Here is a 25,845-nt window from a genome sequence, read left to right as displayed (position 1 = left end):
CAAACACTGCTTTAACAAGCACCAAATTCTGCAAGTGCTTGTACTCTCCTCATTTTCGAGATTCTGTCATAGCACCCGTTGAAAGGTTTTTCCAGCTCCTACAACAAAATACAAAAGGAGAGAAGTACTTGTAGAAGAATGCTGTGGCATCCTTCCAGTGGAGTTGAGCCACTTGCACAACCTCTGCCAAGTCGCACTGAAGCTGTTCTGGTGGCTGTAGTGACACCAAATGCCCCATTTAGACACTTGATCTTTGTGTTTCCTTTATTTTGGCAGCTGCCTGGCAACAGGCAGCTAGGCCTGCCTGTAGATTTAATCTCTGACTAATTTTACAGAAATTTAAGTGTGACTTTTCTTGTTTCGGATGAATGGGAGGTAAAGATAGTGTCTCGTTACTTTAAAATTCACTTAGTGTAAATACAGCGTTTTCTCATATTTCAAATGTATTGTGTCCAAAAATAAAGACAAAAATCACCCTCCCAAAGGTGAATGAGTGCATGTACTGTATGTGTGTCTGTGTATTTGTATTTGGTGATGGAGGTTATTATGATGCCATGAATGGGGAGCCTCTAGGTCTGTCATTCATCCACCAGCAAAGACTCTATAGAAGCAACATGCTCTACATTCCTCTCCTCTCCTCACCTCTCCTCACACAAACAGCCAGGCCGAAGTGAAGTGGGTTGTGCTGTTTGTGTGAGTCCCTGTGCACGTACGCATGTTCGTCAGGGGGATGAATGGGCTAGAGTGGGGTGTATAACCACAGAGAACCACGGAGAACAGCAAAGGAAACTCTTTAGCTATTCAAACGATTAAAATTAAAGAGCCTTTTCAGCGGACCTTTGCACTGTTTTTGCACGTCTTTGCCCATTTACTACATGTCCGGGCTACTTTGCTGGTGACTGATTTCCATGGCATGCTGTCATGTTGCTGTCAAAGCTGTGGCCCCATGGTGAGATACTGAAGTGGAAGTGAAAATACATTGAGATGCATTGGGTTTGCATAGAAACTTAACTAGTAACTGGAAGTGGTAATTATTTTAAAGGCACTGATGGTATGCATATAGGAAATGCATTTACAAAATCTTAAACTACTCTATATTTAGAAAAGTGACTGTTAACATGCAAATGTGTTTGTAAAAACGCTGAACCAAGTGACTGGAAATGATTGAGTCACAGTTCTGTTTTAAAGAGAGAGAGAGAAACAAAGACCAGTTAAACTCACAGGGAAGGAAGGCAAACATAGAATCAAGTGGTAATGAGCATCGGAGGGAGATAAAATTAATAAATCAAAGACAAGTTTAGAGTCTGAAAAAACAAGTAGAGAGGGTGCAGAGGATGCTGACAAAAAGTGTCAGGCCGGGAGAGATGCAGTAAAGAAAGAGGCCGACACAGAGAGAGGGAGAGGCCTTTTGGTCTGCTTTCCCAGGCTGTGCATCAGGAAGGTTGTATTTTTTTACACCATGACCACCGCGTAGCCCTTTCCTGGGGAAATCCGAGACAAAACCGAGAGAGGCTGCTGCAGGGAGGGAGAGGAGAACAGGAAAACTAGCCCTGGGAAGGAGGTAGGGGGGCAGGTATGGTAAAGCCCACACAGCATGAGAGACAGAGAAAGAGCTGGAGCTGTTGGGAAGTGTAACACACGCACAGGCAAATACAAAACCTGCATGCAGGCTTACATCTCCTTTTTTTTGTAGGCCCTTTTCCTCACCATGGCCTTTCATAAATATTCCCTGCGAGACTTTACTCAAGTATTTTGGCTGCAGATTCGAGTGGAATGCAGAGCTAATGGTGGGTTCCTCTACTATCCAACCAGCCTCAGCTGTTAATCCGATGTTATGGCTGCTCTGCTATGCCTGTTAAAGGACTAATATTTGACGTTATGGCTACTCAGCTATGCCTGTTCTAACAAACAATATTTCCAGTATATCACATTACAAACTCTTGGTTTTGGGGTAGACACAAAACAAGACATTTCCAGGCAAATTCTACCTTTTATTTACATGACCTGTACTTGAGGGTAAGGGAAAAGCCGCTTTGCAAACTTGTATTTTTACAGTTAAGTAGCAGTTGTTACAGCTAGGCTACATTGTCTGATTGTCAAAGCAGGTAATTGTAGTAATTGGGGGAAAGATGGAATAGAAGGCTTCAGTAGAAACACTAAATGGGTTTTAAATGTGGTGTTTAAAGATATTATTTGATATTTGAACTCTGCAACTAAACAAATACACCCCTCTCGTCAGTGCTCCTTCAGAACAAAAGCATGTGCCAGATTTACCTTCCCAAGTCTCGCCCCTTTTCTTGTGCACGAGTAATTAATGGAATAGTCTTATTGTTTGTTTCCAATTTACAGAACCAGGGCTTTGAATGAACATTAGATTTTATTTCAGAACAGTGGACTGTAAGGAGGTATTCACCGAACTTGACAAAACATTGGCTTAGAAAAGCAGCAAAATGATTCAGTTAGCCTCTGCATTTTTTAAAAACAAATTATGGCCTTTAGGATTTGATCTAGAGGAAAAGTTCTATTTTCACAAATCAGAACTTTACTTTAAGGAACCAAAGACCCCAAATAGAAAGCCATCAGGTTTGATTACTTGGCAGGTTGACAGAGGTCAAAGGTCAGAGTGAAACTGCACCTCATCTATGCGTGTGTGTAATCCCCCCAGGTCTTGACCCTGCCGTGCTGAGAGATGAACTCTTTGAGCTATGGAACCGGAAAAATCTGCAGACGGTGAGAGTCACTTTCACAGTGTGTGTCAATTCCACACATGCAGTATTGTGTGTGTGTCTGTGTCTGTGTGTAAGGGTGAGGCTTTGTGTGTCTGACGCGCTTGCACAGGAAGGAACACCAGAGTGAGAGGGAGAGCTGGGATACCAGCATGTTTGAATGGATCTCACCTGTGCGTGTGCGTGTGTGTGTGGTTAATGAGGAAACCAGAGTGTCTGTCAGTAGGAAGGAAGGAATTTGCGTTGCACTGAATGAACTTGAGATCTGTGCGAGGAGGATATTGAGTGGATGACATCTGTTTTGGAAATTAAGTGCGAGCCATTCTCACACAGATATTATTTTCTTATGTAAAAAGTTCCTAATGCCAAAGTTTTCATTCATTAGCTGACCTCAAATGTGTCACAAGCCTCTGTGTCTGCAGAGGGTGCAAAGAGGGAAGTTTGTCTTTACTGGAAAATGTGTTTCAGCTGTTCTAAAAATGCATTCATTGCCGGTTACCTCATTTTACCAACAACTTTGACTCATTCACTCATGACATTCGTTGTAATTTTTTGGGTGATAAATTCTCCTTGGTGGTGGTACTGTCTGTAAAAGTATTTTTTTCCCAGCTGAAAACACCAGGTGCTGTGTGACTTATCTAACCTGTTAATATTGGCACCGAAATAAAAAGGAAGAGATTCCAAGATACACACACACAGCATTAGATTTTTTTTTTTCATTTGAAAAGAGGTTATTCACCTTCATAATCACCAAAATGTTTGGAAGAAGTCACAAATCACAATCAAAAGACATATGCAAATGATTGATGAGTGAATGAGCACGCTTGCTTTCCAAACTAAAACAACTGATTTGCACTCATGGAGGAGATTACCTTTAACATGACCAACATGCTGCAAAGTTGTATGTATTTGTCAATGAATACTGTGTGGCTGTAATAAATGAAGGATGCACACAGGGTTCAGATTTGAATGACTTCACCTTAAAACAAGATGAAAAGATGACTAAGCTGTAATGTTTTATACATTTACCTTGTCCTCTTATTTTGGTTTTAATTCATGTCACTCCCACCCTTTTCTCCCCCGACAGCTACATTTGGCAGCCCTCCAGGGATTTTCAAAGCTGTCTGAGCCTCTGGAGGCTTTACTAACAATCCTGGAGGGCTGTCCAGGCAAACAGAAGGGTCGGAGCCAAACCCTCAGCCAACACATCCTCATGGAATTCCAGACATGGATGAAAGAACATCCTCAGGTAGACGGGATTCATCAAACAAACCTGTTTAACTCAAGAAATGTCTGTCAGTTTCAGACCTGCAACTCTGGATACGTTATAACTTTTACAGCTCCAGTCCAAACTGCTTCACCCTCAGCAGTTTAGTACAATGTGCACCACCTCTTGGCCAAAAATGTTTATATTTATTTATTATATATTTTTTCAGTTTTGCCATCCATCCAAACCATATTATTGTGTTCAGTGTAGCCATTATTGGGATTTCACAGAATTCAGATTTAGAACAATGTTATTTAAATGCCCACAAGTGTTGCCATTATTGCTTAATGAAAACTGAGCTCCTTATGCTATACATATCAAACTATTTACATTTTACAACTTCTTCTGACAACCTGTTGTCCTCCTTGTTCTGTGTAAACAGACTGTAGTTCAATTGAAGATTTGCTGAATTTTTGTCATGTGACTGTTGGTCTCAAGTCTTTTATGGCTTACCAGCTGTGCTGAGGAGTTCAAAGCGTAATGTTTTTTATTGGATTGGGTTTGCGCAGATGTTTTATTTTTGGCAAAACCTTGATGTGTAGAATAAATATCACTATATATTACTATATATCACTACTATAATCAGGTTACCTTTCCTGACAAGCATTCAACACCATGATTAGTTGAAGGACCATGGAATTTAAAAATCCAATGATAACTTCTGCTTTTACAGTTTCTGGCTATGACGGATGGTGTAAGCCTATTAGTTCCAATGTTGTCTCTTAAGTGACTTTGTCCAAATATTCTATATTACTAACAATTATTATGCTCAAAGTTATTTTTTTCTATTCTATATGTTCTCACTCTCATTGTAGAACAATATTTCTTTTTAGATATTGTTATTATATATCTTTAAGTATATACTTTTTTGGTTCCTCATCATTTGTGTCCCTCCATCAGGTGACCTTGCGCTCACTCTCAGAGCAGCAAGCAATGACCCTTCAACAGCGGGCTCTGAGCCTGCTAACAGAGACCCACCCAAGCTTTGTAGACGGCCTCATAAACATCTACCAGCTCAGTTCCCTGGATCCAGCCATACTCCGCCTGCACATTATAATGCTGCACAATCTTCACTGCTACAAAGAGGTGAGTTCCTTACTTTATGTCTTGCTGATTATTAGCAGCGAAGCTAGTGTTGTTTTCACCTTGTGTGTGTGTCTGTGTCATCATGCCAAAATGTGGAACTCAAGACATCTGCTGTAGCAGGAAGTACCACAGAAGCGGTTTTAAGCACTTTGCCGGGACACTGATTTATATTTTTTTATTTTTCACAGGCAGCAGTTCTCAGCATAAAGCTGGAGTTACAAGAAGAACTGAATATGGAGGAGGTGAGTTGTCAGCAGATTTCTTTGTTACCATTATTTATAAGCAATGTACAGGTGCATCTCAATAAAGAAGAATATAATAGAAAAGTTTATTTATGTCAGTAATTAAATTCAAAAAGTGGAAATAACACATTACATAGATCCATTACACACAGAATGAATGATCTTAATTTATTTAATTTCTTCTAATTATAATGATTATGGCTTACATTTAATGAAGACCTAAAATTCAGTGTCTCAAAAAAAAAAAAAATGTTACAAAAGACCAATTTTAAAAAGTATGTTTAATATGGAAATGTTGACCTCTAAAAGTATGTCCATCTATATGACTCAATACTTGGTTGGGGCTATTTGACTTGAACTACTGGAAATGGACTTTTCCATCATATTCTAATTTATTGAGATGCACCTGTAATTCAGCATACCTCAAATCTGAACTTTCCCGAATTGTCCTCTAAAATCTTCTTCTGCAGATGTGTGTACCACTAATCCTGCAGAACAAGTTGCCGTTGGCAGAGTCATTCGTCACCGGCCACCATCATCTAGAACAACGGCTGGTCACACTGCTTGACTCGTGGTGCCACCCCAGCTTCAGCCTAGAAGAGATAAGCAAGTATGGAACATGTGCAAATATGGTAACTTACAATATGTTTGTAGGCATCAGTGTGCTGCTGTATGAACTCTTATGGTTGTGCCTGTGTTTCCACAGACAGTTCCCTCGCTTTTCTGTGACCAGACAGTGCATGAACCTGATCCAGCCCAAAATGCTCACCAAGCATGTCTTCAGACTGATGGAGAAATTCAACATGGACCAAGGTGTGTGACTGGGCACGTGCAAAGCTGTTCATGTATGTGTGCACACCTCAAGTGGAAATGATTGTGATCATGTCTTTATGATTTAGGACTGTGTCCCAATGCTCTGCACAAGAGGAGATTGGACTCTTTACGTTTCCTCATGTACAAGAGGTTTGTGGAGGTAAGTGGTGCAGCAAGATTTTTATTTTATTCAGGCATCAGAGGGCATTAACCATTTACTTAACGTTTGTGTGGTTTTTTTTAGCTAATAGGCATTAATAGCAATAATAGTAATGTTTTTCCAATGGAAGATCAGATGCTTCCTCTAATTGAAAGAACATTTTCACAAGTGTTTTTACTTTTTAATTTGAATTTGAGATTTAAATCAACTGGCTAAAAGCAGTGCATTATCTGTCAGCATGTAATTTTCTTGGGAGGAATTTCCTGGATGTCGCAAAATGTAGGTCAAAGAGGAGTGGAGACTTGGCGTCCTGTGAATGAGTGTGATATGCCTATGAGAAGAAAGAGAAAACTTTCTCAGAAATATTTTTGAAGTCTCAGGTTAAAGAGCCAAGGTGCCTCATATGCACTGCTATGAAATATGTATATGTGTTTTTGCTCAAGTTATTCACCACAAAATCCTTCAAAGATTAAATTAGCTCTGAATTCGGATACTAAAACAATACTAGTTATTTAATTTATTAGTTTTATTTAAAAGATGGAATGTGTTTTAGTTAGATTTTATATCATGTTCACGTTTTAGTTACACACGTCAACTTTAATCACTGAAGGAAATTGTTGTAATTCTGTCTTTTTAGCTAGTAGGAAATCTGGTAATAGATCTCAGTGCAAGCTCTGTTGATTTTACTGTGTAAAGAATAGATATTGTTCCTGAAAATATAAGCAGATGGCAGACTTAGAGGTTTTCTAAACAATTATTGACACATTTTCAACCAAGTCTGTGGGTACCAACAGGAAAAAAATAAAATGATAAATTATTAACTCACCTAACTTCATCAGTAAATATTGCAGGCACTTTTACAGGAGTTTACAATCAAATAAGATGATTTCATATTGTCATCGTCAGACATGGAGCAAAAACTGACACAAATAATAACCCAATTTTTCAACTTGCTTTTTTACCAAGAATTGCTGTAAATAACAATGGCAATTTTAGTTTTGTTTTTATGTGTTTTTTTATTTCAACAATGCCACAATATGGAAAACTGAAGTAGGATTATCTAATTTGTTATGCTGATCATGTATTTATCTGTGTTTTGTGCTCTGTTTTCTATTAGAAAAACATGACAGAGGAGAACTGGAGTGACCATGTACAGGTAGGTGTTGCATTTGTGTATGCACATCACAATGTTTACAGTATGCTGTACTGTACAACAATATTGTGCTGTTTTATGTGATTTTTTTAAGTATGTATAATGTATGTATAGTACGTGGTGGCAGATGACCTTGAGCTGCAGATCCAGTTGGTGGAGATGTTGGTGAAGTACTGTGGTCTTCAGAAATCCTCTCAGTGGTCACTGAGATACAACATCCCCAGAAACCGACTTCCCTGTGGGGTATGGGAAACGCAGCAGAGTCTACCGCCTCATCTACAGTGAGTTGAAAATATGCATAAACATATCCTATTGTGCAACTTGTGGTATGCACAGGCGGTACTTTTATATACAGAGGAATAGTGAGCAGCCTCAGAGTGCAATCAGCACAAGTTTTGTTCACCACATCCCCTTCTTACACTCTGCACGCCACTCTGTTGCCTTTCTTTGCATCTCGAATGCAATCTATCAACTCTTATTGGCTGATGTTGTGTTTTTTTCCTTTTCCCCATCACTATTGTCTCTTTTTATGTGTCCCCTCTGCTCAGACAGATAGGTTGTGGTTCAGCACAAACTGAGGAGTGGATGCCATCTCAGTCTCACTGTAAAAAGTTCTACCAGGTGCCAATCACCAAAGACAAGGTTCATTTTGTGGACTCGCCTGAAGCCCTTCATAGATGTCGAAACATTGTCCTTAAGGTACAGAAAAGTAAATGCTTAATTAAACATGTACATTTTTTACTCACGGTGGCCTCTTGTTTCACTGCAATGTAGAAGTCCTGCACCTCTATGGAAAAAGTACAATATTGGCTACAAGTAGGAAGAGCAACAGGACAACATTGAATTATTGCAATTAATAAAACAAGAAAAAGAAAGAAAACAAACTTGAATTTATGTGATAATCATTTAAGAAATCTCTAGGGATACCAATGTCAGGGAAAAAGGGGGACTCTAAATGCTATACATATTGAACTATTTACATTTACATGATGAGGAACACAGAATTTGTATGTTTTTTAAAGGATCAGGTAGGTGCAGCATGTTTATTTTAAACTACATTTTAAATGAGATGTGTATGTAGAATAAAGCAATTTTGATGAAGCTTAGTTTTTACGCTAAGAATAGATAATTTGTTTGTTTAATAATTAATGTTTTGACAATTTTTTTTTGGCAATGATACGAGTAATTTTGTTTATTTAAATTTAAGAAAACATGCTTTTCAAACCCATCAGCGGGTTGTGGGGTTCAGAGGGTTAATGAAAATCTCTATGTAATGGGTAGGCAAATGGGTTCCAGTTATGATTGGAAGTATTTATTTCAAGTTATTTTTTATTCATTTTTTCATTTATTTCTACTGTCTTATCCATCCTGTCTTTCTTCTTTCTTAGGAAGGTGGCATAGTAGGAGTTGACATGGAGTGGCAGCCCACATTTGGCTGTAACTCAACTCAGCAAGTTGCCCTGATACAGCTTGGTGTTCTGGACCAGGTTTTCTTATTAGACCTTTGTGCAAATGGATTCTGTCAACACCCAGATACTATTAGTTTCATCAGGAGCTTGTTCTCTGAAAAAAGCATCCTTAAACTGGGTAAGAAACAGACTTGACAAATGTTTAAATTAAATTAATCTGAGGCATTCCTTTTATCATCTAGCATTTCTTCTTTCTCCGCATTCAGGTTATGGTATGTCAGGGGATCTCAAGTGTCTTTTGGCCACCTGGCACCAGCTTTTAGAGGAGCCACTGAAGATGGAGGGGATGCTTGATCTTCTTAACATACACAAAAAGGTGACATGATCCCCTCATTCACATAACTTCATACAGATTACTTTTAAATTTAATCCTGCAGTCGGTCTTGTAGTGCCAAAAGAAAACACTTTTCCTAGAGAATTATGCTGCTTTAGTTAGTCGTAGTGTAATTATTTCAAATACATTCTCAAAAGCAAAAAGGGTACCTGATAATTGGCTTTATGCTTCCTTTTTTCCCCTTGAATTTGTTATAACATTGTTCGGTGAACAGCACCACAACGACTCGCTTTCGTTACTTGGAGACAGTCCATTAAATTTTCAAGATAAAATGACAAATATCTGCTCTTTGTCCATTGCAGGATTTTGGAAAGTCGGAATATAAAAACTGGAATCACTATTGATCTTAGCTATTTAAAATGGCACCTTTGTGCAGGAAATCCTGATACTCTTTGACCAATTTGTTCAGTGCGGTGTTTTTATTTCACCTATTGGTATCAGCTGCACTTGCTTGAAACCTCAATGGAGATGATGCCAAAAAACTTTAGTCAAGCAAGGTTCCAAGCAATCTAGCCGTGCTATGCAATGGAGTGAAAGTTCGACATTTGTCTGGTTCAGCTCAGCATGTATCAGTGTTAGCATTGCCATGAGCCCCATTCAACCAGGGATAGAGGACCAGAGATTGCAACATTTGGCTATGTTTGTTATTGCATAGTTATGAATCAGGTATATAGTGCAGTTTTCCTCAGATATATGTAGCTAAGCTCGTAGTCTCTGAGGGGGCTATGAATGTGCAAGTGGCAACACTGGTCTGTAACTGATGAGGTTGCTTCACCATCTGCTGGAGTAGACAGCATGTTGCAGGATGTAAGGAGTCCAAGAAATGTTTTTTAGACATTCCTTGTGATTTGCAAAAAGGATGTTGTTGCAAGACATTAAATGTCTCTTTAAAAGTTAAAGTGTATTGCCTGGATCCTGCATTGTGCATTAATACAGTTGCTGGAATTGCAACTATTGAAACAGGTTTTCAGTGGAGGAATATTCAGCACTGGATGATGACCATTTCATTCTCACTGTATTGTCTATAATGTCTCTTACAGATCCAATGTCGAAAGATCAATAGGATCCAAAAAGGACCTAGAGAGGTGATGGTAGGAGAGCACTCTGCAGAGAAAGGCCTCAGTTTGCTGGTACAACAGGTCCTTGGAAAGCCCCTAGACAAAACCGAACAGATGTCCAACTGGGAGAAACGGCCATTGCGCATCAGCCAAATTAGATATGCAGGTAAGGCATTATGCACACACAGGCAATGACAGGGAAACAGATGGTCGCCGTTCTTTTCACCATAGAATAACACAGATTATTGTGTTATCCTAGCCCGGGTATACCCATACTGCCTTGCACACTCGATTTCATTTCGAACTTCAATACAGTCTGGTGTCTATAGCGGATTCTTAGCCCCGTTTTAGGGATCCTATCACAGAATGGGGAGGGACGATCAAGACGATGACGCGTACTATTTGGCAAAATCCTAATCTACCAACTAGCCCGCTACCGCTCACTGCTGTAACGCCGGTGATCTGGCTGTGAGCCGGTGGACAGCGGAGCCGCCGAGAGACCCGCAGCAGCTCGTCTATTGCCCATAAAATCAGTGGATGTGTGTGGCTGAATGACATGAGGGGGAATAAGGCGTAAAATTAAAGAATCTTGCAGAAAGCAAGAGCTGGAGAAGAAAAGCAGCAGCAACACTCCTCCCTCCAACACTCTCTCACACACACCCGGTAGACTGTGAACTGAAACTATAGAGCAGCCAGAGCCAGAACATGCTGCAGAAAAATGTTGCAGAAGCAGAATTGAGCATTTTAGTCCCAAAGTAGAGATGAGCTAGTCTGGCTATGTAAACATCAGTCGTCTTCTTGCTTGATGCTTCCTTGTTGAATTTCTGTCGCTCTACATACGTCATCTGGTATAATTGATATGATTGGCTAAGAGCTATGTACAGACGCTTATGATAGACATTTGTAGTGCCCTATAAGCGGCTCTGGATGATGGTAAACCACACCTCCTCTACGGAAAAACTAATGGGCGGTCTCCCGACTATATCTCATTTGTGATATAGTCTGGCGTTAGCCAGGCTAGTGTTATCCCCTGACGAACTGCAAACCAATAAATCCACCCACTTTTCCTCTCTGTCTCTCTCTCTTTTTCTCATTCACTTGTGTCTTCTAGTGGCAGATGCCTACTGTTTGCTGGATGTGCACTCTGTCCTCTCCAGCAACCCAGCTAACTATGGGCTACCCGCTGACCTGCGCAGCATCTCCTCCAGCCAATCGGAGGAGAGTGCAGAGAAGAAGAAGGAGAAACAGGCCAAGCAGATAAAACAGGCTCATGAAAAAGAGGTCAGGACTCTAGTACATCACTATTTCTCCAGCATTTGATGTTACTGAAATTGTTTCATACTTGCAAGTACAGTTTTAAGTGTCAACCAGGTTCATTCAGGTGTAGAGCTGTAGAGTTTGCCTAAAGATGTGATTGAGTGAGTGAGGAGGGAATGACTCTTGGCGATCAGAGGTTGGTTTGATTACCTACAGCATGAGCAAAAAGTGCCAGTAACTTCACAGTAGCCGCTGTAATGTTCGCTAAACCAGCTACTATAAGCTAACTTTATGGTATTCCTCAACTCCGTTACCAATCTCCTTTGGATCCGTCTGGCCTGATTCACTACTCTAGAGTTTGCAGGTCTGTTTCTATGAGGTTTACCAAATGCATTAAGGTCAAGGATGTTTTGGAAAAAGAAAAACCCTCTATGGATGTCAACATTTAGAATTTTAGATACAGATATGTTGAAAGAAAGGGGCAATTTAATTAATGAGGAAGTGGAAGCAAGAATCCATCAAGTACTTGACCTGTTCTTGACCCTGACCTTGACATGTTTGACTCTGATTGAGTGTAATATTATCATCCTTTCACATTTATTTCAAATAAACAAGGAACCTGAAAACAAACCGTTAACTTTAGGAGGACCTCTGTGTCATAATGGTATTTTTAATAAAAGTAACTAAATTAAAGAGGACAGTGTGTATATTTTTTTTACCTTTGATTTGGTTGTTTTTTTTTTACTTTTATGCACACATCTCTTTTTTTCTCTCATTCAGTTTACCAGTACATTAGTCTTATTTCTGATGTGTGTTTAACTTCACAGACTGCCTTCAATTAAATCAAACCCATTTAAATAATAATTATTGTGCTAATTCCCAGAGCTTCGGGCTTCCATGTGACACAGTACATACAAAAAAACTGAAGAACCTTAGTTTGAGCATCCAACCTGCAGGGAGGGACAATATGTGTTTGACCAAGACACTTCAGCAGTTCCTATCAGCTCCAGGGGTGCAGTTGTAAAGCTCACCCTGTGCTTTGACCTCCCTGCACTGTGGTGCAAGTGAAAAGAAAATCCCCCTGTGGGGATCAGTTAAGTATCACATTATTGTCTCTGTCCATTTAGGAATGTCAGGGGGCTCAAAGGGTCAGTCCCCCTCGCTCTGATGCAGAGAAAGGCCTCCTGTGTGGCGAGAAGCCCTCAGAAGACACTCCCCCTCTACCCCCCCAGCAGTTGCGGGTGGTGTGTGACAACATGCTGCAGGGGCTCGGGCGCTACCTGCGCTGTTTAGGAGTCGATGTGGTCATGTTGGAGAACACTGACGATCACAGAGTAGCAGCGAAGGTTAGCTGAAGACACTCACGGACACAAAGCTCTTGATGCACAATAATCACAAACAAGAAGAACTCACATTTCACATAACCATAAATAATATTACTTCATTTATATGTGTGGTTTTTTTTTTACTTTGATGTGTATTTGTTTTCTGTCAGTTAGCACAAGCTGAAGGCCGTTTCATACTCACATGTGGACAGCCGTTCCAAAGCGTAAGTAAGACTACATTACACTAATGTGAACTCATTCACAAATCTCAAATATACAAACTCATGATGCATGTTGTGTGTGTACAGTCATGTAAAAAAATGATTCGACTATTGTTTTCTTCAATTTCTTGTTCATTTTAATGCCTGGTACAACTAAAAGGTACATTTGTTTAGACAAATATAATGATAACAACAAAAATAGCTCCTAAGAGTTTAATTAAAGAGCTGATATCTAGACATTTTCCATGGTTTTCTTGATAATAACCAAAATCATTATCATGAAAAGGTTGTTATCATTATATTTGTCCACACAAATGTACTTTTAGTTGTACCAGGCATTAAAATGAACATGAAATTGAAGAAAACACGAATGGTCTAATTTTTTTTTTCCATGACTGTATGTTTGCATGCGCTTGTGTGATTATATTCCTAGTTTGCTTGTCAACACGCGTCGTCTCTGTCTCCTCACATAGTTGCGGTCCCAGGTAGGCGAGGGTCGCTGTCTGTCCCTAGACTGTTCAGAAAAGGCCAGAGACCAGGCTGTTCGGGTCCTCAAACACTTCAATGTCCAACTCACTCCCAGCGATATATTCAGCCGCTGCCAGGTAAGGAAATTCATGCTGGTGTTGAGTGTATGTTAAAAATTAACCGAATCCTCAGTTCTGATTGGCTACAAGATGTCCATTCATATCTGACAATGGACACTTAGTAAGTAGTTCTACTTAAACCTTCTGTTCACCATTTTAAATTAATATTCTGGCTAGTAGTAACCATCGCTACAGGGACACAAAGCCTCCAGTTATAATTTATTGTAATGGATGTAACCACAGACTACATTTCTGTTCGGAGCATTAAGCTGATGCTTTTGTACAGGCCAATTTCAATGGTACCCAGGCAATGTTTCTGTGGTAATAAAATCCTGCTGAACTGGTTAAGTTCCCTGAATCCTGAGAACAAAGATTATGGTGGCTGTGGTACTTTGTGTAATACTGAGAGAAAGGGGAAATTAAAACAAGATACAGGGAAATGGAGAAGGGGAGCTTTAAAAAGTAAAACAACCTTTATTTTACTTTTGTGAGAAAATGTGGGTGTTGGATTGGATTGTTACGATGATAGTGGCTAGGATTAATTTCATATCACGATGACGATACATTAAGTTTTTTAGTAATTAAATAAATACGTTAGTATATAAATAATTAGCCTGTATAAAAAAAAGAAAGGATAAGGTGTGCATGTGTGTATGCGTACGTAGGTATGTGTCCATGACCACTAGGGAACAAGAATGATTAAAAACACAGTAAATGCAATAGAAAATAATGCAATAGAAAATAAACACAACAAATAAAATAGATCAAAGTGCTTAATACAGAATACGAAAAGAAACATGAGTATACTATGTAAATATAAGATAAATATCCATACAATATAGAATACACAATATAACGAAAATACTAGAATACTCTGTTAACATACTAAACTACTACCACTGAAATATAAAACAGGAATAAATGCTTCAGTATCACAATCTTCTTTCCTCAGTGACAGAAACTGTGTTTACATGCATTATTCTAATTCCTTTTTGATCATGTTTTTGGGGCCTTGAAAAGATATTTTGTCAGTAAGCTTGTTGCTACCAATCATTGTCGGATTTATGGTACCTGACCTGCAGATATCTCCATGGGTGGCTGTTTAGGGAAACCTGCATGTGCTGTGGCTGTGTTTGTGTTTGTGTGTCTGTGGCGGCGGTTGTGAGGGGTATCTTTGCAGGATGGTTTCTAAACCTGGGTGTTCTGGCCTGCTCCTGGTAGGAGGCCCTAAATGTGTCAAGATACACCACTGGGAGAATTTTTTCTTAGACCAAAGACGTAAAAAAAAAAAAAAAAAAACCTGGACCACCTTGATGCTACCTCCTGTCTGAGGCTAATGACACAAACACACACACAGTGGCCAAATGGTCATCCGCCTACCTTTCCTATCTATTGGTCACTCCTGACTCTACTTCAAGGCAAAGTCACTTTGATATATTATAGCTGAAGGAAGGACAAAAGTGACTTTAGTGTTATACACCACCAGTAACGGCCCTGCCTCAGATCTTAACCCGCAGTTCAGACAGCAACTTTTGTCGTAGCATGTGGGGTAATCATTTACACCCTCAAACAGGCCATAACTATCTCCCATTTGTCTAGTTTAGAATTTAAAAGGAATAAATGCAAATGAAAGCAAACTGAAAAAGGTCCAACCTTTTTCTTCACAAGTTTCTCGAATTGAATCTTGAAGATTGAAAAAACAGTCTAATCTAAAAACGTCTGATCTGAAATACAAGACCAACAATAAATGAGTGTATTTGAGTACCTTACCTTAAAGATGCAGGTTACAAAATACACTGTTTGTGTGTAAGGGAGAGAGTTTCACCCTGGGGGCTGCTCCATGGCCCACCCAGGCGAAGTTAACCCCTTTGTTATCTGATTGTAAAGCTCTCTGATTAGCAATGGATGGGTTAGTTTCTCTCCTTTTGTTTCTCTGTGTTTCTCCCTCATGCACATACAACACTGATCAATGTCATGAGGAAAGGGCAAAAAAACAAGACAGAAGAGAAGATTAACCGCAGACTTGTGTATTTGTGTGTGTAAAGGTTGTGCAGGGAAAGGGTTAATGTTTGTCTCTGTGTATCAATAGGCCTAACAGAGATTTTAGAGGCATCGGAATGTGTGTCCACTATGGAGACCCCCAAGAGGGAAAGGGAGATGGAGAAGGGCCTCCTGTGTGTGTGTGTCCTTGTCTGCATACTTGCATGTGCTTGTGTACAATGAAGTGGTAAAAATGAAAGAAACACTTAGGATTGGTCAGCACTGATTCAGTCATTATTTATGATGATTGATGGATTTATCTGCAATTAATTTATCATCAGTGTGGCACTGAGAGAACCTAATGAAGTTATGTATTTACTCAAAAAGAGGGAGAATCATGTTCACTTTAAGGTCCTGTCTGTCTGTAGTAAAACTGGATTCTGTCATGTATTTAAAGGCCCATCTAGGGACCGCATTGTAAACTAGCTTAGGCTATAAGTGCCGTGGTATATGGCATTGGTCTGTGCCCTATACTGTACTTGTCCATATAAAAATAAATAAACATGGTAGAGGCTCACCACACACTGGCTGCGTCTCAATTCAGGGCCTCGTCCTACCAAAGCTGCATTTTGAAGGACTGAATGTATCACAGCGGTGCAACAAGGCTGTCCCATTTTGAAGGCTCCTTCAAAATGAAATGCAGCTTTCTTTTCACAAATTTGGAGGAGCCAGTGGCTGGCCCGACCAATCGCAAGATTTGTCAAGTGTTAGGGCTGATTTAATTTTTTTGAAATGGAGAATAGGGCATCCCCAAACCTAATGGCTAACAGATTCCTACCCCTGGCCACTGGCGTCTGTGTGCCTGCTATGCATCATGCGCCGATGGTGAAGCATCTCCATATCCTATAATAACTGGTAAAACGAGCAAGAAAAAAAAAGTTATGGCTCCATTTCTGCTTAGTTAGTTGTGTCCGCATTGTAAATTGCAGCTGTCAGGAGCGGCGCATTATGAGGGAAGGGTCGGCATGTCGTTAGCTTGCAAGCTAAAGCAGTAAGTCTGTAAGTCCATGAACTGTATATTATTTAGAATAGTACCATTTTATGAAATAAATATTGGATATACACATTATTTACTTTACCTGTGATGCTTCACCTGAGCTGGCAGCTCTACCCGGTCCACTGCTGTCAGTCATCTTCGGCTTTGCGTGCTTGGAGAAATCATGTATCGAATATTTTCCCCTGTAGCATAAGATTTTATTCCATCTCGTAAGGTTGCTGAGAAAAGGTATCAACCAATACGTGTTGAAAAAGCCCCTAAATTATTAAATAAGATATGTTTTAATTAATGTTCATATTTGGTCAGTCACGCATTCAAATGCAACCGTTTCTGGTTTGTAGCCTGGTTTCTGGTTTGTTTTCATAACATTTGAAGTTCACAGTAATGTCTCTGGTTCCCCATGAAGTCTACACTTTAGAAAACATAGTTGTTCAAATAAAATAATTACCTGTATCATTTTTCACCGTGACTCCCCTTAAATGAAATCTAAAGGATGTGAACACTATTATACTATAGATTTGTTTAAATATTGATCTTATTGGAACAAATATAGCAGTTCGAACTTAATAATAATTAGACGTGTAATGGTGAAATGAAATGAACCTTTAGTCATACTTTATCCACAATACATCAATATCAATCTGTAAAATCATTTCAGCCCCAAAAATATATTAAGAAAGCTACATTAGACAAGATGTTTACACATGTCACTGTATTTAACTTCTTTCTGATATCCTTAAATTTAATCTGTGTGGATTCCTGCCCGGGGTTGGGTAAGAGGGTGGAGTTGGCTATTGGTCCATTACAGTTTCCTTATTCAGCTATATCCTATCCCTACCACGAATGCCTGCTGCGTCTATACTTTCCATGGACACACACACAAACACACACACTTCCGTTGGGCTGTGCAGTTCCATCAGATGTCCCATACTGGCCTTTTATAGACATGTGTTGAGATAGCAGAGATTTCCTGAGAGATAGACATGAAGCCAGCCAAACACACACACACACACTCACACTCACACATATACAGTGATAAGCATACACACTCAGGACCCAAAACTGATGAACACATCATCGACACACACACACACACAGTCACCTCAACACCTTAACATATGTACATACAACAGCTAAGAGCACACAGGCTCTATCACAGATGCACACAGATTCAGTCGTAGACACTATTGCAGCAGAAAAGCTGGTTCCCACGCACCAGACTGCTGGGGAAGTGAAAACAAGAGCAACAGGAACCGCCACACCGTGAGAGGGAGGGGTGGGAGAGATGGGGGGGCTTAGGGAGAGGAAAAGAGGAGGGAGGGAGAGAAGTGAGAACAGAGGTGATGGCAGGGAGGTAAAAACAGACCGAGAAAGGGAACGGCAGTGAAAGCAAATGAGAAGGAGCGAGTTATTCAGAGTTGGGGGAGAAAGACAAAAATAACTTAAGAGTCGTTGAGACAGAATTACTGAGAGATTGTTAAAGAAAGTCCGAAATAATGCGTGTGTGCAAGCGAGATGAGTGTTTGTTGAGTGAGGAAGAGCAAGAGGAAGAGAGAGTGTCTGAGAAAGGTGGCATTGAAGGAAGAGGAGGGGAGGGCGAGGCGATAGAAAGACTTGTTGTCTGTCCTTTGATCTACAAAGAGAGCCGCGGGCTGAGAAACAGGAGGAATGTGAGAGGTTGAGACACGTTTAAAATTACTCTTCACTGGCTGTGTGTGTGTGTGTGTGTGTGTGTGTGTGTGTGTGCATATGAGTGAAATAGGGTTAGTCAGTAGCAGGATGTATGTATGTGTTAAAATTCAGTAGAAAACAGAAGACACTTTTTTTATAGACTCGTATATTCTCACACTTCAGTTCATATTTGACTGCTTTTTAAATGCACACAGTGTTTGTAGATGACCACAAATGTGTCAAACTGTGGTCACTAACAAACTATGAAACCCAAACACACATCTTACATCTTCACAAAGCTGTTAAAATGTTTTGCATTTGTAAATGTATTTCAGCTCTCTGGCTCCGTCGTTTATTGTGCGCCATCTCTGTGCATGCACCGTCTTTCGTGGTGACAAAATAGGTTTTGTGTGTCCCGCCGTTTTTTCCCACTCTCCCTCCCCTCTCTGGAGACAAGAGGGGAGCGACGGCGAGAAAGGGGAGGAGGCGGGAGGCGTTGGGGAGGGGGGCATTCCATAGGCAAGCCAAGACATTCCGAGGGAAACCATCCCAAATATTTCCCACTGTGTGTGGCGAGGGCTTCGCGTCTCCTGTTACACACATACGGTTTGAGAAAGTGCGAAAAGCGAACACACACACACACATTGGGAGAAAGTGTTGCTCGCACAGGTCATCGTCACAATCACTCCCTCTGGCACACACACATGCAGATAGTTAGTGGGTCCAGTTATGAGTGAATGATGGGCAGCCTGTATGTTTGTCTCCTTTGTCTGTTTTTTGTCTGGAGGGCGACGTGTTGTCGCTGCGTCTGTCTGTCCGTCTGTCTGTCTGTCTGTCTGTCTGTCTGTCTGTCTGTCTGTCTGTCTGTCTGTCTGTCGGTCTGTAGGGGAGCCAGACCAGGAAAGGTCATTGTGATTGTTGTGGCACTCCGATGTGTGAGTTTATGAATGAATGACAAAGCAAGACATGATAACAAATGGCTTCACAACAGAGCTGTAATGTTTTCTGTGAAGATGACTCACTTCTAAGAATGGGATGTTGACTCAGTGATCAGAGATAGTATTCCTGGGTACTTCAATGAAATTCTTAAGTCAATAAAAGGGTGTCTCATTCTGATGAGAGTCCTATGCCATGGAAAACACAAGGCACATTTATTATAATATGACAAGTACAGACATATGAGTACTGAATAATTAATCTGACGTAAAAGCTGATCTTTAGACCTGGGTGACTTTAATACAGATATTACCCTAATTGCAAACTTTAAGCCCTTTAGGAAACACTTACATTACATATTGTTTATCCTAATATAACATTATCATGTTTTTTTTTTTACTCCTTCTGAAGTAAAATTTAAAACGTGGGGAGTTTTTCCTTGTCCAAAGCAAGGGTCAGAGGCCAGAGGGTGTTCTTCATTGTACACATTGTAAAGCCATGTAACACAGATTTGTGATATTGGATTATATAAACAAAATTGAATTGAGTTTAATTTAATTAAAATAGGATGAAGCTTTATTAATTGTTCATTAATTCAGGTGTTGAAAGACAGAAATAAATAGATGTAAATAGATAAACAAACTATACAGAAGCAATTATAGACAAAGTTACAAGGTATGGAAAAAAAGATATCAGGAGGTAAAGTGAATGTAATGATTAATAACAGGCCTTATATGTATATAAACAGTGTACAAATTATGCTGTAATTAGGCGATGATACTTAGTGTTCAATGCATTAATATAGCAAATAGAAATATAAAGTAGTTAATGATGTGGAAAAAACAGTATAACATATTACCATAGAATAGTATAATAAAGTCCAGTAGTAAAGTATCAGGAATAAGGTATAAGATAAAGTATAAGGTGCACTGTAATACAACTCTGATAGTAAAGTATAGTGGTCATATCATATGGTGTTATAACTTTGATAAAATTTTTAGGCGTGTCATCATAAGATCCCACCATCATGATATGATTCTGGGTAGGGGTAGGGGTAGGGTAGGGGTCACCACCGGGGTCACCACCGGGGTCCCCCACTCACCACCGGGGTCCCTCAAGGCTCTGTCCTTGGTCCGCTCCTTTTCTCGATATACACCAACTCCCTTGGCTCCCTCATCCACTCGCATGGCTTCTCCTGTCATAGCTATCCCGACGATACCCAGCTGATCTTCTCATTTCCCCAGTCTGAAACACAGGCAGCAGCACGTATCTCTGCATGTCTGGCCGACATCTCCCAGTGGACCTCGCACCACCTCAAACTGAACCTGGGAAAGACTGAGCTACTTTACCTCCCAGGGAAGGGCTCCCCCACCACTGACCTCCACATCACTGTCCAGAACACAGTGGTTGACAACCAACTGTCCCTCTCCACAAACATCACCGCCACCACCAGATCTTGCAGATTCTTGCTGCATAACATCAGGAGAATCCGCCCGTTTCTCACTCAGAAGGCAGCTCAGGTCCTGGTCCAGGCACTGGTCATCTCACGCCTGGACTACTGCAACTCCCTCATGGCAGGCCTGCCTGCCAAAGCCATCCGACCTCTTCCCAAATTTTCACACACAACACCCCTCCTCCCCCGCCTGTACATCTTCCGCCGCAGGCTGAAGACCTTCCTCTTCCAACAATACCTCGGTTAAGTCATGGTCACCTGACATATATATATATTTTTTTAAAAATGCTCTTCTTCTTCTTCTTCTTCTTTTCTCTTCTTTTCTTCTTTAACATATAGCACTCCTGTAGCAGTGACAGTTAGCTCTTAAAGTTATGTACTTACTTGATTCCTGTGGTCTATGTCTAGTACCTTCATGTTGAATGCACTTATTGTAAGTCGCTTTGGACAAAAGCGTCTGCTAAATGACATGTTATGTATTGTAATGTAATTCTGTCTAAAGTCGATAAATGATAATCAGCCTGGACCTGGACAAATTAAAACATGATTGGAACGAGTTCTGCACACTTTGTACACGATGATATTGCTGCTATAATGATCTGAAGAACTCAAAGCAGTTCATTTTTGAGCAAAAAGCATTGTTAAGAATGTGAAATGCTGGAGATTGCATTGTATTTTAATGGTTAAAAATTCTGTCCAGCTTAAAGCATTATATCTGCATTTGAGCTGCAACAGATGGCTGCAACATACACTTAGTGTGCTATAGCGGTCACATGTTGAAACTGTGAGAACCAGGCAGCGTTTTTTTGGAAGTGGTGTGAAAATCTCACAGAAAAAACAGGCAGCTTGTAACCTGTGAGACGTGTCTTTAGTGTCCCTGACTCATTTTGAAGTTGATTCTCATGGCTGTCTGAGCAGACACAATAGCAGATACACACACAGAGACACACACACACACACACACACACACACACACACACACACAGATAGATAAGGAAGAAGATGAGCCATCACTCACCAAGCATCTGGTCTTTAAGAAATCATGCCTGCTCTCTTTTTCCCACAGTCTAGTTGGCCCCAGGATAGCATAGCAATGCAGTGACACCTGTGTGTGCGGGTGCATGCATGATACGTATCTGCATAAGCGTGTGTGAATTTATAGTTACTCAGACACCGTTGAGGTTTCTTTTTACTCTCGGGGGCAGATTAATGTGTATTGTTTTTTTTGTTTTTCAGGACATTTAATTCAAGAGGTAATCATTTGTTCAGAAGCCAGATTTCTGCTAGCCAATCACTCAACACAGATGTTGTTATTAACATATTTTATTTGTTTTTGTTCACCTATGACTGTCAAACATTAGAATCATTTCACAGTTGCGTGGTTGTTAGCCAGAGACGGAAATACAAGCCAATGCAAGCACCTGTGTGCAATCTGTATATAGAAACAGAGAGAGTTTGAGGAACTAAGCTCTGTTGGAGAGCCTATCCACCCATTTTTGTCAGAAAAGTCTATCTTTAAACAACCTCTTAACTAGTTTATTACCCAACCGCCTAAAAGACTAGGTAGACTAAAGCCTTTTAGTACAAAATGTTTTTTTTCTGTCACCATTCAAATATACTAAAAATTAGCGATGTAATGGCACACAAAAGTCACAGTTCATGCCCTCAGTTTAAGAGTCAGTTTGGTGCGAGTTTGTACAACAGGAAAGGAGTTTTGATTCCCCTTGATTTTTCTTGGGCTCGTTCCCAAAAAACACGTCTCTAAATTTTAATGAATCAATGACACGCTTTCTTTGAAACTCTTCAGAAGAAGCGGAGACTAAGGATAGGCTTTTTCTTTATTAAACGAGGCTTGTTTTAACATGCTAGCCAGGAAAAAAACGTGTGTAAGCTACTTTATTCCGTGTTGTCTATGTGCATGCTGCCTCGTACACTCCGTCTTTTGGATTCCGTGTACCACAACGATTTACGATTTATAACCAACTCTGGTTCAAGTACTCATCATTGTATTCTTTATGATATGGTAGACTGGCTGACTGTGTACAAGGCCATGCTGGGTAAACTCCCCCCATATGTATGTAATTTCCAGTTTTTAGCTTTGTTCTTCCAAGTGGCTTTATTACCAAGTTCCCAGGGTTTGCACTGAGCTGGAGAAAAAAAGAGCCTTCTTTCACTTTACTAGATGGACTTGGAGTAATCTGCAGAACATTCTGCATCTAAATGATCTATTGGAACAATTTAAAACCATGTTACAAGTCCATGTAACTGAGAAATGTAACTTAAATTTAGTCTCTTCCTTGTGTGATTGAGGATTTTTTTCCCTGTCTATTGTGTTCTTTCTGTTTCAGAAATTACCATTTCAAATGACTGATTAAGTAAAGGCTAAACAATGTAATAGCCAGAATCCTCTAATTGGGACTGAGGTAATATTTTGCTCTTTGGCAACTTTGGTAAATTGATTTCAATACTGAAAATAAGAACATTCCAAACACTTTTATATTACACTGCCGAACCGTGAATTAACATTTTCCCAGAAAAACAACCTGTCACAACTGGTTAGAAAACTGAAAAACATCTTTTATTCTATAAAACTACGTGCCGCATGGCAGTTTTAATACAAATATACAAACCATTCCAGCCCTCTTTTAAATGGCTTGTTAAAAATGTACCTGTAGCACTGTAGACGTGGCCGTAGTATTTCTCTCTCTGCGCTTCCACTCCCATTTCTCTCCTCCTACCCTTTTCTCATTCTCTTTACCTATTTTCACCTGTTCACATTGTTGTAAAACATTCTTTGTCCTCTGTTATATACACAGTATTTATGCAAACACATTTGTACATTCAAACACACTCACAGAGGAGTGGAGCAGGAAGTTGTGAAAATAATTTTGATGATCACACAATTATATTTGAGTCACTGATGACACAAATTCAAACATCCTACAAACGGCATACCATATTCATATCATAATTTGCATGCATACCACAATGAATATACGCCTTCTTAGACAACATGAGGGCATAATTGTAAGCAAACATGCATTCTACAGTAACACAATGTTTAAAAATGACATTGTGCTATTCACAAATCCCTTTTCAGTTGTGCTTCACCTCCTCTAATCCTCGTCTCCTTTCCAACTTCCCCTTTTTTGCACCCCAACATTTCTCCCTCAGTGTATCTGTTTCACCCTCTGCTTGGCCCTCTCTCTCTCTCCATCTCCACTGCTCTCGCTCACCCCACAGTTCTCACCCTGCCTCCCTGCTCCGCTCCACTCCCAGTCTCACTCTCCTCCGTTTCAGATTAGCCAAGGCGAGGAATCCGGTGCAGCCGGCAGCTGGAATGTCCTGTTTGTCTTGCTCTGTTTGTGTGTGTGTGTGTGTGTGTGTGTGTGTGAGAGAGAGAGAGTCCGTCCGTGTGTGTGTGTGTGTGTGTGTGTGTGTGTGTGTGTGTGTGTGCGTGTGCGTGTGTGTGAAGTTGGTGAGGCTGGTGCTGCTTTTTGATGTGTTCCATTGTCTGAGAGCCAAGCTGCTTCCTGCCCCTGCTTTCCCCAAAAGCCTGAGAGAAACACAGAGGAGGAAAAAGAGAAGGGAGAGAAATTGCAAGAAAACATTGCAGTGACATGTTCCGATGGAGAGACAGAACCAAGAAGGTGGAAAAAGAAGCAGATAACAGAAAGGAGAGATGTGTGGTGGGGTGGGGGGTGGGGGGATAGTGGGGGCTTAGAAGAGAAAGATGAGGCAGGAAGTGATGGAGGGATGGAAAAGGGAGGAGAGAGTTAGAGAGGGAGGAAGAGAGGTGAGAAGGAAGGAGGGAGAGCTTCAATAGGGCTTTTCCTCCAAACACCAATACAATGAAGTAGTGCGTAATTTCCCATGTTCCCCACACCCACACACACACACACACACATACACACACACACACACACATTTTCTCATAGGTGTTCTGGCTGTATTTCTATATTCAGGCAGTTATACGTGTGTTTCTCATTTCTCTCTCATGCTTGCTCTCTGTTTCTCTGCTCTGTGTGTGGTCTGACACTGTGGTAAGCAAAGGCAATACAGATATATAGAGGATGCGAAAGTATGGGGAAGAATAAGCAAAACGGTGTGATAAAGATAAGGGAAGAGATGCATCAGAAGAAGACGTCTGTGTGCACACACGAGAAATGAAAAACACTTGCAAAGTAAGAAAAGTCCAGAGGAGAGAAAATAGCTTGAAATGCCATTCGGGTGCATGTTGTGTATGCGGTTCATTTCCCTGTGAAACTGTGGACGTGCATAAATCATTCAACATGTGTTTTTGTGTATGTGTGTGTATGCATTTGTGTGTGTGCGAGTTGCTGGCCGGTGGAGGGATTTTGACGGGGCAGAGCATTCCTGCTGGGTGGTGATGTCATGAGAACTAGCTCTCCGCTCGCAGACAGACAGCCCTGTTTATGTTCCCCTCCAGAGGAGAAACCACACTGTGTGTCTGTGTGTGTGTGTGTGAGCATGAATGTGTGTGTGTGTGTCTGTCTGACTGCGTTATTGGCTCATGGGGGAGGTGGGGAAGCCGAGAGGCACTCGAGAGGGTCTACTTTCCCCTGCCGCTCAGGGAGAGGGAACCACTTACTGATGCCTTCCTCTGAAACATACACACAGAAAGAGGAAGTTTCTCATGTTGTTCAGAGTACAGTAGCTGCACAGCCAGACGGTGCTGCTGTGAGTGATTGCCCTCTGCGTCTAAATAGTCTCCTAAGGGAGGCAAAATTCTTTGCAGTATAACAACAAAGCTTGGGTCAGCAAGTGACACCACTAATACACAGAAAACAGATACAAAACTGTTAAAAAATGCATTATTATTTACCGTGTGGCTCAAATGGCGCTTTTTCTCTGTAAGACTGACAATATAATTAGTGCATGCTGAGATCTTGTGAAACCAGTTGCAAAAGTAGGTCAAAAATTTGTTGATCAGAACTGAATATTTGAACATTGTGTATGTCGAATGCAACTGTCTGATCTAGATTCACTTAAAGGTTACCCGCAAAGTTTATCTCCACCAACGAAACCA

General features: G+C 40.5%; 1 protein-coding gene across 2 annotated transcripts in view; it reads left to right on the top strand.

Moving 5' to 3' along the window:
* The window catches only part of exd3 (exonuclease 3'-5' domain containing 3), a 47,857-nt gene that overhangs the window by 2,970 nt on the left and 19,042 nt on the right, over positions 1-25,845 (top strand). For both annotated transcript variants that reach the window (XM_059358397.1, XM_059358396.1), the window contains exons 3-19: positions 2,666-2,730; positions 3,814-3,975; positions 4,894-5,079; positions 5,268-5,321; positions 5,792-5,931; positions 6,028-6,134; positions 6,221-6,294; positions 7,412-7,450; positions 7,562-7,728; positions 7,996-8,146; positions 8,836-9,034; positions 9,123-9,232; positions 10,291-10,474; positions 11,420-11,589; positions 12,693-12,911; positions 13,061-13,114; positions 13,585-13,716. In XM_059358397.1, the coding sequence (XP_059214380.1) occupies positions 2,666-2,730; positions 3,814-3,975; positions 4,894-5,079; positions 5,268-5,321; positions 5,792-5,931; positions 6,028-6,134; positions 6,221-6,294; positions 7,412-7,450; positions 7,562-7,728; positions 7,996-8,146; positions 8,836-9,034; positions 9,123-9,232; positions 10,291-10,474; positions 11,420-11,589; positions 12,693-12,911; positions 13,061-13,114; positions 13,585-13,716 (2,213 nt within the window). The remainder of the gene's footprint in view (positions 1-2,665; positions 2,731-3,813; positions 3,976-4,893; positions 5,080-5,267; positions 5,322-5,791; positions 5,932-6,027; positions 6,135-6,220; positions 6,295-7,411; positions 7,451-7,561; positions 7,729-7,995; positions 8,147-8,835; positions 9,035-9,122; positions 9,233-10,290; positions 10,475-11,419; positions 11,590-12,692; positions 12,912-13,060; positions 13,115-13,584; positions 13,717-25,845) is intronic.

Source organism: Centropristis striata, chromosome 19, assembly GCF_030273125.1.
Source record: "Centropristis striata isolate RG_2023a ecotype Rhode Island chromosome 19, C.striata_1.0, whole genome shotgun sequence".
NCBI lineage: Eukaryota > Metazoa > Chordata > Actinopteri > Perciformes > Serranidae > Centropristis > Centropristis striata.
The sequence above is the reverse complement of the archived record's forward strand: the minus strand, read 5'-3'. Positions and strand labels throughout refer to the sequence as shown.